The sequence below is a fragment of the Camelina sativa genome, chromosome 3 (assembly GCF_000633955.1).
Source record: "Camelina sativa cultivar DH55 chromosome 3, Cs, whole genome shotgun sequence".
Taxonomy (NCBI): Eukaryota; Viridiplantae; Streptophyta; class Magnoliopsida; order Brassicales; family Brassicaceae; genus Camelina; species Camelina sativa.
The window spans coordinates 19,649,874-19,662,878 of NC_025687.1; the positions used below are offsets into that span (position 1 = coordinate 19,649,874).

The window sequence follows — 13,005 nt, forward strand, 5'->3', positions numbered from 1 at the left end:
TTTATAGTTGGTGGAACTGTTTTAAATAAATATTAAATAATAATATTGGTAAAAAAGAAAAAGAAAAACTGAAACTCTACGTGTTTATATATCAAACCATAGGGAGTATTAAGTTATGGTTCCCATTTTCAGTTCAGTTAAAATATGACTACTTCATTTGAATTGAGTACTCCTATTTTGTCATTTTGAGCTATACGTGAAATCGAATCTAAAAAAGTGTATATAATTTTTTTGTTAATAATGTCCTCATCGATGGATTCGAATGTGAGGTATTAGACAAGTAATACTGAAGAAACATTAAGAAACTAGGCTCTCGTACAATTTTCCAAGTATGAACAATTGAATGTTGGCAAATTTGCAATTGTGTCAGATACTCATCATTTGCAAAAAGAAAGTAAAGGAGAATGTACAACTTGTCTCACAGAAGAAATGTAAATAGGGTATGGAAGATAGACTTATGTTGAATCAATTTCCTCGAAGTAGTTGAACTCAAGAAGCCTTGGTGATTGCCCTTCTGCTTTCCCTTCACCACCAAAAACACACACACCCGGAACCAAAGATTTTCACATTTCCGGCATATGAATGAAAAGACAAACTATAAGTTGAGCCAGCGCGGACTAGTTAATACCTTTGCAGCATCCCTAAGAGGTCCCCAACACTCGATCCGATTGTATTTAGGTGTGCTTGAATGAAAATAAATCCATACATAAGCATCCATTAGCTCAGGGTTGTCTCTAAACATAACTGAATCTCCATGGACCACAGCTTTAAGTACCTATCTCAACCAGAGTTAAGACTCATCACTCATTCTCCAATACTTCTTAGAACCAATTGGAAAAAAGAACCAAGTAGAAGAAGACTAACCAAAGGCAGTTCCTTGGAGAAAATGTGATACCTAAGCTCTGCAGCCAAATCCTGCAATAAACTCATACCACTCACACAACAATGAATATGTAACCGCAACTCATCATTCACCTTCTTCCACTCAGCAACCACATCGTCTTTCTTGTACCATCCTTCTAGTTGATCCAGATTGATGACCTTTGAGATGGTTAAGGTTAAGTCGGCAGTGTAGTCACAATGAGAAAGAATATATGCCCGCGGCGTAATAATCCCTCCGCTGCTACCCTTCTTCTTCTCCAATAACTCTCCTAAGAACTCAACTTTGAGCTTTGTGGAATCAAAGTTTGCTTGTGGAACCAAAAGCCTTACTGCCTAATACCACAATTAAACATTCACAATATCAACCAACTCCACTACATAAAAACATGTAAATACAACATTCAATAATTGAAAACAAAGATTCAATTTTTAGGATTCATTCACCAAACGATTCAGCTTTTAAAATCCCCAAAGTTCGATCCTTTACTCATTTTTGGCTCAATTGGGTTCAAAATTCAAAACTTTAGCTCAGACCCAGTTCAATTATGCTCCTAAACTACACAAATCTACAACATTTACTAAAAATTTGGCTTACCTCGGAGACTAAGGTATTGTAGGAGATACCACCGTCACTAACGGCGGAACTTCGAGGAACCCTAATTCTTGTCTTCAAGAGGTTGCGGCTGAAACGATGGCGATGACTGATGATTTCTCTATTGGGACGACGAGACAGAACAGGATTGTGGTAATGAGGAACGATGTAACAGGCCATGGAGGAACATAACAACAGGGTTAATGCATGAACAACAAAAGAGATTCTTCTTTTACCATTTTTTTTCTGGGTCCTTCAACGATAGAGAAAGAGAGAGAGAGATGTGGAAGAATGTGTTTCAGAGATATAGCGTAGCCACAAATTTCACTCTGTCTCTGGAGTCTGCGAAGAGCTTCGTTCTCCACACAAAATTCAATTTTTTTATTTTCTCCTTTTTTTTTTTTTGTGATTATTTTACTTATACTGAAATATTGTGATTGGTGAATTGAGCTGTGGGTTGTGCCACGTAAGCAATTCCCTTTGCTTTTCAGATAATGAGTTATGGCTTTTATCTCAAAAACTAAAAACTAGGGACCTAGTTAAAAAAAAGTAAAAACCAAATGAGGTAAACAACGTTTTACACCGAAATTTTTTCAAATGAGAAATCTAAATGAATAAAAAAAAAAAGCTCCCAGACACGAGTCCCTAGGAAGATTTTTCAAATAAGCGGATCTTACCTATTACTTCTTACTAAAAACAGTAATATCATGCGGTCCGTAGCCGAATGATGAAACCTACCGTCGGTCTTTCACGTCCTTCCGGCAACCCCTCCGCCCCAAACCACCAAATCTTCACCGTCCAATGAAGAGCTCCGCATTGGCTTCCCTTCCTCATCTCTGCAACTCTGGTACGGGAATCCATCTTTCACCTCTCTGTTCCTCCTCTCACCTTTATCTTATTTACACCTTGCACCACTGGTCGAAAAATCTTACCGTCTGGTAAGTAACCCTAACCGAACCCCACCTAACTCATCTGAGAAAGCTTAACCACCATGAATACAAAATTCCCTTACCACCTGAAAGGGAAAGGGGTGGATGGAGTCTTCTCCCCCCTTCCCCAAAACGCCTCAAAGCTCCAGAATTGGACACAAGCCACCTCATCGAAGCTAATGCTCTTACCCGGATGGGAATGCTTACCAACCCGGCAAACCAGCGCCTCTGGACCATGTTCCCTTTCTTCTCAAACCGCTGGGACCTAAAAGGAAAAGTAACAGGGTCAGATCTGGGTAAAGGATGTTTCCAGCTTACCTTTGAACTAGAGGAAGACCTTCTGAAAGTCCTCGGCAACAGGTCATACCACTATGACCAATGGATGGTAATCTTACAACGGTGGGAACCAACCATTTCCGACTCTTTTCCCTCGCAAATTCCCTTCTGGGTCGAGGTCCAAGGACTCCCAAAACACTACTGGCAACCAGCCATGCTCCACCTTATCAGTGAAGCTCTTGGAGAGATACTAGAGCTGGAAATCACCTCTTCAACACTCAAAATCAGAGTCATGCTAAATGGCCTCCAACCCCTGACAAAAGAAACTATTATTGAGTTTCCAGATGGAAATGAAGCTCTAGTGACTCTGGAGTACAAAAACCTGAAAAACTATTGTACTTACTGCTTCAGACTCACTCATGAGAAACAAAACTGTCCAGGCTTCAAGGCTCTTAGAGAGCCAACGGAAACTTCGAACCCCCAGGCGACCTCGGGTGACCAGAGACAAAATAGAAGAAACTACTACACTCCAGCTGATAACTTCCGGCCACCACAAGAAAAACATCATCACTTGGAATCTAGAAGAGAACTATCTACACACTCTGTGAACCCTCATCTACATGTTCTCCCTGAAATAGATCCCAAACGCCAACAGGACAAGTCACATGCCTCTCTTGCTTCTCGGAAAAGAAAACTTGATGAGGAATGGTACCGTTATCACCGACAGTCTGATATTGGATATCATGGGTCTCGATCCCACTTTGATAGACGACCCTCGTCAAAATCCTTCAGTACCACCCGAGAAACATCTGAAAGACTCCATCGTAGTCGTGATGATGACCACCAAAGGTCAACTCGAGCTTGGAGAGAAAATTCTGCGAGACCTGAGAACTCAGAAACATCCAAATCAAGGTGGCCTCCCCTAGAGAGGACCCTCTCATCCGCGGAAGTAACCCAACCCCCTCCTCCCCCTATCCCCACAACGGATGAAGTCCTTGGAGAACTCAGAGAAGTTACAGTGCAATATATAAATTGTGCAGATCCAACGGAGAGTGCTGCAAGGAGACGGAGAGTAATTCAGGGTGAGGAAAGAGACTTAACTGCTGAAACTGCAAACCTCATAATAGAAGCCGCAGTGAACTCACAACAAGCGTACCTTGCTGCTGGTGAAGCTCCAACCAGTCGCTCTGGGGAGGAAATCCAAGCTGCTCCCCTCCCACCCCCTGAAGAATCACAAGGACGAGAGTCAGGCTCAAAAAAGAAAAGAGGTAGACCTCCTCTTCCAAAACCTCTCAACCGTAGTCCCAGACGACTCTCAGGTGCAAAGTCTAGTAAAAGAAACCTTTGCCTAGCCCAAGGCTCACCTAAACGAAGAACACCAACTACAGGACCAATAGCCAACAGAGGTGAACCAAGCTCTTCCTGTGCTAAGCCCCTGCCAAAACAAACCATCAGTAAGCCTGGATCTCAATCTCAACCATCATCAAGAAAATCAGCTCCAAAAGGAAAGATCATACCGCCTATGGTAAAGAAGAGGGTGGACTTTCACGATCCACCCGATCCTCTTCCTTAAAGCTTTTGAGTTGGAACTATTGTGGGTTGGAGAATCCCATAACAGTCCAACGACTCCAGGAGCTTCACTCCAAGTTCTCTCCGGAGATAATACTCCTCATGGAGACTAAGAATCCGGATGATGTGGTCCTCAGTTCACTCAAACATCTGAATCTCCACTCCCACTATTTTTTTACCCCCTCATAGCCCAGGAGGAGAAGGGTTAGCCCTGCTCTGGAAACAAGATGTAGAAGTTTCAATCTTATCAAGCTGTCAAAACTTTATAGACACACAAATCAAAGCAGGAGGGAAGTCATTTTTTGCTACCTTTGTCTATGGAGAACCAGATAGAGCAAAGAGGAAACTTATCTGGGATGAATTAACTCTCCTTGGCCAAAACAGAGAAGAGCCCTGGTACCTCACGGGAGATTTCAATGATATCATCGAGTCTTCAGAGAGGCATGGAGGTCTGGCAAGACATGAAGGAACCTTTGTGGATATCAGATCATTCATGGCAGAATGTGATATTTTTGACCTCCGCCACTCTGGTAACTTCCTTTCATGGAGAGGCAAAAGAAACAACCACCTAGTGTTCTGTCGTCTCGACAGAGCAATGTCTAATGGCCTATGGGCAGAACAATACCCTTTTAGCCGATGTGAGTATCTAAACTTTGAAGGCTCGGACCATCGCCCTTTGCTTACTATTTTGGACCTATCAAAGAAAAAGAAAAAGGGTATCTTCAGGTACGACTGAAGACTTAAAGACAACACTGAGGTTACTAACCTCATACATAAGGCATGGCGGTTTGATGACCAAGAAGATGTGGAAGAAAAGATTATACGCTGCAGAAGAGATATCATTACCTGGGCCAAAGCAAAGTATATAAGCAGTCGTCAACTGATTGAAGAACTCAAGGAGAAACTGGAGGTAGAAATGTCGAGCACCGAACAGAACCATGGGGAGATTTCCTCTTTGAACATTGCTTTGCTATCTGCCTACATAGCAGAGGAAACCTACTGGAAACAGAGAAGCCGACAACTTTGGTTAACTTTAGGTAATAAAAACACAGGTTATTTTTATGCTACCACCAGAAGCAGAACTACAATCAACAAATTTTCGGTGATAGAGAATAGAGAAGGCTTAGCTGTGTTTGAAGAAGAGGGCATCCTCCGGGTCATAACTGACTACTTCACGGAGATGTTCACCTCGCACCCGGGAGAGAGACGAGACACTGTCAAGGAAGCCATTAAACCGTGTACCTCCTCGGAGATGAATTCTTCTCTCACGAGCCCACCTTCCCCTGAAGAAATCAAGAAGGCCTGTTTCTCTATCCACCCTGACAAAGCTCCAGGGCCGGATGGCTTCTCTGCTAGTTTCTTCCAGTCTAACTGGGAGACGGTCGGACCTAACATTGTCATTGAAGTGCATGCTTTCTTCTCGTCTGTTATCCTGCAACAGTCTAATCAATAAAACCCATGTTAGACTCATCCCAAAAATTCAAAGTCCTCAGAAAATGGCAGATTACCGACCCATTGCATTGTGCACTGTCTTTTATAAAATTATATCCAAGCTGCTATCCAAAAGACTCCAACCAATCCTGCAACATATCATATCTGAAAACCAATCAGCCTTTGTACCAAATAGAGCAATTTCAGATAATGTGCTGATTACACATGAGGTATTACACTACCTCAAAACTTTAGGGGCCACAAAACATTGTTATATGACAGTGAAGACTGACATGAGTAAAGCCTACGATCGCCTGGAATGGGACTTCCTTGAGTGTGTAATGCAAGAGATGGGCTTCAGTCACCTGTGGATACAATGGATTATGCAATATGTTACCTCAGTATCATATTCCTACTTACTGAATGGAGTAGAACAAGGACTTGTCATCCCGGAAAGAGGGATCCGCCAAGGCGACCCTCTTTCACCTTACCTGTTCATCCTTTGCAGTGAAGTTTTGTCTGGACTCTGCTCTAAAGCCCAGCGTGATGGTCGACTCCCTGGAGTAAGGATAGCTCTAGGCTGCCCTAGAGTAAACCACCTTCTCTTTGCAGACGACACAATGTTTTTTTGTCGATCTGATGGCCAAAGCTGCTCAACGCTCCTCACCATCCTGAAGAAATATGAGAATGCATCAGGACAAATGTTAAACAAAGCTAAATCAGCAATTACATTCTCATCCAAAACTTCTGAGGACACAAAAAATGAGGCACAACGTCTACTAGGAATCCAAAAGGTGGGAGGTCTAGGTAAGTATCTGGGATTACCTGAGATGTTTGGCAGGAAGAAAAGAGACCTATTCAACCAGATAATAGACCGAATAAGACAACGATCCCGAAGCTACTCCTCCAAGTTCCTCTCTCCCGCGGGTAAGACAACTATGCTTAAATCAGTCCTCTCGGCAATGCCCACTTACACCATGTCATGTTTTAAGATCCCCAAGTCATTATGCAAAAGAATTCAATCCGCTCTCACGCGGTTCTGGTGGGATTCCTCCGAAGAGAAAAAGAAAATGACATGGTTAGCCTGGAACAAGATGACAAAATCTAAGAGAGATGGGGGTTTAGGTTTTAGAGATATTACCAATTTCAATGACGCCCTCCTTGCGAAAGTGAGCTGGCGAATCCTCAACCGACCAGAATCATTGTTAGCAAGACTTCTCCTAGGCAAATACTGCAAAACAGAGTCTTTCCTCACATGCTCGGCCTCATCAACAGCCTCACATGGCTGGCGGGGAATATGCATTGGGAGAGATTTATTGAAATCTCAACTGGGAAAGGCTATTGGCTCTGGAACTGATTCTTCTGTCTGGTATGACCCCTGGATCTCTCTGACCTCTCACGCAACACCTGTAGGACCACCACCAAAAGATTGTCAACACCTGTGTGTGAATGATCTAATCTGTCCTAACTCTAAGACCTGGAATAGAGAGAAGATACGAGAGATTTTACCTCATCATGAGGAGGTAATCCTCCTCCTTAGACCGAGTAAGCTAAATGCCCCAGATCGCTACCTCTGGCTCCCCACCAAGTCAGGAGTTTACACAGCAAAATCTGGCTACCATGAGGCATCAAAAGAAAGTAATCACCAGACTCATCAAGACGCGACGCTGAGAGACTTCAACTGGCTCAAAGAAGTGTGGAACTTTCGATGCTCGCCCAAAGTGAAATTCCTCCTCTGGAAAGTACTAAACAATGCTCTCCCAACAGGGAGAACCTTGCAGGAAAGGAATATCAACCCGGATGCGGTTTGCCCCCACTGTAATGATCAGGAATCGAGTCTCCACCTCTTCTTCCACTGCCCTTTGGCCAAGCAAGTATGGAATCTAGCTCCTTTCAAACAAAAACCAAATCTGGAGATGATTACCAATGTTCGATAGGGGATTGAAGTAACCAACAAATTAACCTGCTTACCTCCAACTGGTATTTGCCAAGGAACCTTGTCGCCGTGGATCCTCTGGGCGCTTTGGACCACCAGGAACAAGAAGATATTTGAGAAGAAATCCCCAAATGGCCCGGATATTGTATCTACAGCAATACATCAAGCGAGAGAGTGGATTACAGCCCAAGATCTGCGACCACAGATCCCTAAATCTCACCAAAATCCCTCGGATCTAATAACTCGATCAGACTCGATCCGGTGTTTCTCTGATGCTGCGTGGAGAACTGATTCGCGTGAAGCCGGCTTGGGATGGATCTTCTTTGACTACCCTCTGATGTCTGAGACCCAAGGCACAACTTTTCTACAAAACGTGAGCACCCCCCTTCTGGCTGAAGCTTCGGCTCTACTTTTCGCCATTCATGAGGCCCTCGATCTAGGCATCAAAAACATCATCTTTGCTTCGATTCGCAACAGCTAATCAAAGCACTCCATTCAGAGCCCCTCTCCAAGGAACTCTACGGGATTCACCATGACATCCTTTGTCTTTCTCTAGGTTTTGACTCTTGTTGTTTTAACTTTATCAAGCGCGAGAACAATCAAAAAGCCGATTCGTTAGCTAAATCGGTTTTATTGTCCAGCCCGGTTTGTAACAATTGATTTCATTGAAATTTCTGGTTTGACAAAAAAAAAGGGACCTAGTTAATATAAAATGAAATATATTCTCACATTACTAGTTTGAAAAGTTTGACAAAATAAAAATCTTTTTACCCTTGGCAAAAAAAAAAGTTACAATTTTTTAAATACCATACTATGTACGTATAGGTATAGCATTTGCGTATAACTAAGTTTATTGAGTTAACATATTACATATTTATAAAAGAGATATTCAACTAATTGTAGCATTTAAATTTATTGATGTTTATTAATTTAATATATTGATGAAAGAGTTCATTAGGTTTATTACATATCTAGGTTGCATCGAAACGGAAACAGATACGCGGAACCAAAACGTTTCGGAAACGAGAAATATTTTTTTCTAAATTTAGGAAATAGAAACATATGGATATATACATGTATATATATATATATTTATATCTATAAATATATAATAAAACACTAAACATTAAAGTCATATCAAAAAGATTCAAACAATAAAGCTTCAAAATATAAATTTTAAATAGTTTAATTAAAACACTAATAATATTATATATTTATATCTATAATAAAGTTTTATATTACCAAATTATTTATTTATTAAGTTTTAAACTAAAAAAAGGTTTCCGTCATGTTTCCAAAACGGAAATGAAGTTTCCATCGTGTTTCCAAACAGAAATTTCTAGAAATCGTGTTTTTGTGCCTTGTTTCCGAGTTTCAGTGCAACATAGTTATAAAATAGTTTCCAAACGGACATCATAAAGAGTTTCCATGCAACATAGTTACGGACTATAAAATTTATATATCAGTATTTTTTGTTATAAAATAAGAACAATAACCACTGGGACAATGATTAATTCTTCACAATCCACAGTTTTGTGCTTATCACATTGTGTCTTTCAACTTGAGGGTTCTGTAATAACTATTTTGCTTTATACATAATCGTTTGAGCAAAAGAAAGAAGGAAACACAACCCCTTCTAGGAACTTCGCCTGTTTATCCATTGAAACCGTTTCCACTATTTATTTAGCTAAAACCTCAAAACTTCTTTATTCATTGCAAAAATGACTACAAGCGTTTTCAACTCTTATTAGAATTCACAAATATTTCTCAAGAAGCTCCTTAGCGACCATAAGAATTAAAAGCAAGACAACAAAAAGTATATAGTAAACTATTTTAAAAAGAAAAAGAAATATTTGGTAAATACACATAAAAGGGGTCGTGCCTAGCACAGTTGCGAAAATCCATATTATCACAACGAAACCTAACCAGATCAGTGAAAATATTGCTTTATCTGGCACATACCGAATGCAAGTGAAGACAACAAAACCCATACATAACCTGCAAAAGAACAATTGTGAATACTATTAATTAGAGACGTGAATTCATTTTTTTTTTTTTACATTTTATAAACTTCCTTGGACACGCACCAGAAATGTTGAGTATTATCATATAGAGATGATAAACTGCTAGAATAAATCCAAATGAGCAGCACAACCCAAACCACCAAGAAATATTTAAGAATATTCTTCAAAGAGTCTGTGGTGTCCTCGTCGACGCTGCAAACCATGGAAACCATTATTAAAATCTCTATGTCTAATGTCTGAAAACATACGGAAAAAAAAACAAAAAACATGTGTATACCATGAGAAAACATAGACTATAAGTTCAATAAGGAGAATAACAACACAGCCACAAGTGTAACCGATGATCCATACAAGAAACGCTGTTTCTGGATGTTCATCTTTTGCGTGATTCATGACAAAAATGGCTGCAACAACTTGGACCAAGTTCATAACAAGCTCGATAAACCAAACACTTGATTCTGTGCATGGGTTACACCATTCAACATTCTTAGCCTCATGTGGTGGTGATGAAGACTCTTGGACTGTAATGCGGATGTTGTGCTCATCATTTGATAAGGAATCGCCATCAATTTTGATGTCCTCTCTCTCGGTCAGCAAAGGGCCCTCCATTGATAACTTTTTTGTTTTGTTTTGTCGATCCAATAAAATTTACATATAAGTTCGCATTGACACACAAAGCTATATAGACCTTAGCTATTCTTTGGTGCTAAATGATTATTTTAAGACCAACGATATACACCAGGGCCATTTCTACGTAAATAATAATTGTTTGTATGTAATAATCATTAAATTATAAGGCACTAATTAAATACTCATTCACAATGACAAACAAAGCATTGACTTTTTAATTCTTTGGTGCTTATTATTATTGTAAGACCAATGATATACAAAGACCAATTCTGAGTAAGTGATATTTGTTTATATGTAGTAATCGATATATAGTCGCTTCAAATGTTCACCCAAACAACTAACATTGACCTTTCAAATTAGTTGGTGAAAATAACAATAGACTGAAAATGGGTGCATGTGACAAAAAAAAATATATACTCCCTTTGATTTTTTAGTTGTCATTTTAGGTGTTTCATATAAATTAAATTAAGAAAATAGATTGATAGTCTATTCAAATATTTAATATTTTATTTATTTAAGAAGGAGTAAATGAAATAATTTTCTTCTAAAAAGTACATTGAAAAACTAGAACGACAAATAAAATAAAAGAAAAAATTATGTCTAAAATAATAAGTAAAGAAAACGAAACCAGTAAATATAATTTTTTGAAATTAATCTACAGTCAAACCCCATAGCATAATCAAAGCTGTCGCCCTTTCTTTGACCGGGATAAGCGGATAAAATCAGGTTTCTAGTCAGGCCTGGCTCAACTAGGATGGACAGAGGGGGAGCGGTCCAAGGGCACATTTACTTTTTTTTTTAAAATCTGAGATTTTCTTTTTGGACAAACGGGTGTTTTCATTCATTAGCGTAGACAGTAACATACCGAGGAGATAGGTTTGCTTAAAAACACCAAACAATGGCATTTGCCAAAGCGAAAAGCAACAAAGATACAATGATAGATAAGACAAATCGATACTAAGAGCTTGAGAGCTATGAACCAAGTGCTTGCTAGCATGTTGGAACCTGTGAGATCAAGGAGTAACGATGCAACTTCTATGAGCAAATCACTAGAAGAGAAGATGGTCACTGTCTTGAGTCGAAGACGAAGGAGCGTTGAAAAGGCAAAAGATGAGGATCTCATCAAAATGAGAATGTCTAATTGAGGTAGAGCTTTGCCAAAGGTTCGAGCAATGCTGAGAGTTCTTTGTTTATCAGTAACTAGATCGGTGGTTGCGGTGCTACGGTTGGGTGTGAATATCGTGAAGAGGTTGCGGTAACCACCACTCCTTAGAGTCGGGGTCATAATGCCACTATTCTTCAAGCTTTTAGGAGGTGATATATCATGGTTTTTACGGTTTTTAACCATGATATAAGTGTGCTTTTTGAATCTTTTCATTTGTTTCTATGTTGTCTTTGAGTCTTTACAGGTTATCTATGATTTTGGCACGGATGGAGCAAAATGGAGCAATGTGGATCATTTTGGAACATTTAACCGAAGAAATCAACTTGGAGTCGGATCAGAGTGAGAGCATCGATCGACACCCAAGGAGCATCAGTCGACACCAAGCTGATCCGACACAAGACTTCAAAATTGGAAGTTTTACAAAGTTGTCCGAAGTTTTCCATATTTGCATCAAAGGTCCCTGACGTGTTTTAGGACATATATATAGTGTTTTTGGGTTTTAGAAAACCCTGAAGTTATTTTCCAGCAAGTTTTATTTTTCTGCAACCATGTGAGATTTTGAGAGCTTTTGGGAGAGAGTTCTGAACTGCTTTGAGAGAAGAATTCATAAACTCCCTCTTTACTCTTTTAATTTCAATTGCTTATTATTCAGAATTATGTTTTGTTCTTCATTGATTATGTCTGAGTAGTTTGCTTGTTAGGTTCAGGTTTTTTCACAGGGATTTTATGATTTATTAGATATGTTTATTTAGGATTCTTTATCTTTCTAGATCTTCATCATAGGTTGTTCTTAATGCTAGATCTTTGATTAGCCATCTGGATTTAGATCTTAGGATTATTGATTTTTTTTTTTGGTAATGGAGAGGGAGACAATGTCTCCCTGGTATTATTAAACTAAAAAATAAATTACAATCGAGTCTGTCTCGGAACCGAAGTCCCTCGAACATCATCCCCTACAAACGAAGCTACAAACATTGGAGCAGAGTCGAAAACATGCAAACCGAAAGGTAAAGTAAACGCATAGTTGGCCAACCCATCAGCTAGACGGTTAGCTTCCCTATACACATGTGAAATCCGGACTATCCAGTCCCTTGATAAAAAGCCATGGCACATCCGTACCAGGAACGACAGAGGATGTGAATCACTAATCCCTGTCTTTAAAAACCCAACTACTATCTCTGAATCCACCTCCAGCTCCAGTCTTCTAACGTTCTTCCCCCATGCCAAATACAACCCGTGGTATACACCCCATAACTCTGCCAAGGGCGCTGAGCATATCCCAATATTTAAAGCGAAACCTCCACCCCATGCTCCAGAACCATCTCGCAGAACACCACCTGCAGTAGCCAACCCGGGATTACCATGGGAAGCGCCATCTGTATTGAGCTTCATCCAACCTTGTCCCGGACGCAACCAAGCAATCAGCCTCTCTATCCGCTCAGGTCTCTCTTGTCCCTCCCGAGAGCTTAGGTGTGCCTTACTAACCTCCCGAGCCAAATCTTTAACAAATCTTATTTTGTCCCGACACCTGCTGTACTCACCAAATACACTACCACATCGCCATTTCCAGC

The 13,005-nt window shown here is 40.1% G+C and overlaps 4 protein-coding genes across 4 annotated transcripts; 1 reads left to right on the forward strand and 3 right to left on the reverse strand.

Annotated features, from left to right (window-relative positions):
* Positions 288-1,849, reverse strand: LOC104777551 (protein STAY-GREEN LIKE, chloroplastic). The gene is made up of 4 exons (XM_010501826.1): positions 1,478-1,849; positions 865-1,215; positions 629-775; positions 288-523 (listed from the first exon to the last, which is right to left on the reverse strand). The coding sequence occupies exons 1-4, from the start codon at positions 1,652-1,654 to the stop codon at positions 419-421; spliced, it is 780 nt and encodes a 259-aa protein (XP_010500128.1). The 5' UTR covers positions 1,655-1,849; the 3' UTR covers positions 288-418.
* LOC104777553 lies at positions 2,061-4,743 on the reverse strand. The gene is given in 6 exon segments (XM_019240508.1): positions 2,061-2,721; positions 2,774-2,929; positions 3,475-3,734; positions 3,836-3,958; positions 4,044-4,114; positions 4,649-4,743. Coding segments are annotated over 6 exon segments (984 nt in total). The 3' UTR covers positions 2,061-2,442.
* LOC109130642 lies at positions 5,973-8,096 on the forward strand. Its single transcript, XM_019240509.1, has 2 exons — positions 5,973-7,553; positions 7,617-8,096. Exons 1-2 carry the CDS (start codon positions 5,973-5,975, stop codon positions 8,094-8,096), a joined length of 2,061 nt encoding a protein of 686 aa, XP_019096054.1.
* Positions 9,316-10,321, reverse strand: LOC104777554. The gene is made up of 3 exons (XM_010501827.1): positions 9,917-10,321; positions 9,703-9,831; positions 9,316-9,613 (listed from the first exon to the last, which is right to left on the reverse strand). The coding sequence occupies exons 1-3, from the start codon at positions 10,246-10,248 to the stop codon at positions 9,370-9,372; spliced, it is 705 nt and encodes a 234-aa protein (XP_010500129.1). The 5' UTR covers positions 10,249-10,321; the 3' UTR covers positions 9,316-9,369.

Excerpts from the sequence above, each read along its gene's own strand:
- LOC104777551 (XM_010501826.1), bottom strand. The coding sequence starts at position 1,654 with ATGGCCTGTTACATCGTTCCTCATTACCACAATCCTGTTCTGTCTCGT. Across the intron at positions 1,216-1,477 it reads ACAATACCTTAGTCTCCGAG|GCAGTAAGGCTTTTGGTTCC; the intron begins GTAAGCCAAATT and ends TTGTGGTATTAG. Across the intron at positions 524-628 it reads CTCTTAGGGATGCTGCAAAG|GGAAAGCAGAAGGGCAATCA; the intron begins GTATTAACTAGT and ends TTGGTGGTGAAG.
- LOC109130642 (XM_019240509.1), top strand. The coding sequence starts at position 5,973 with ATGAGTAAAGCCTACGATCGCCTGGAATGGGACTTCCTTGAGTGTGTA. Across the intron at positions 7,554-7,616 it reads ACTGCCCTTTGGCCAAGCAA|GGGATTGAAGTAACCAACAA; the intron begins GTATGGAATCTA and ends AATGTTCGATAG.
- LOC104777554 (XM_010501827.1), bottom strand. The coding sequence starts at position 10,248 with ATGGAGGGCCCTTTGCTGACCGAGAGAGAGGACATCAAAATTGATGGC. Across the intron at positions 9,832-9,916 it reads ATAGTCTATGTTTTCTCATG|CGTCGACGAGGACACCACAG; the intron begins GTATACACATGT and ends CATGGTTTGCAG. Across the intron at positions 9,614-9,702 it reads GATAATACTCAACATTTCTG|GTTATGTATGGGTTTTGTTG; the intron begins GTGCGTGTCCAA and ends GTTCTTTTGCAG.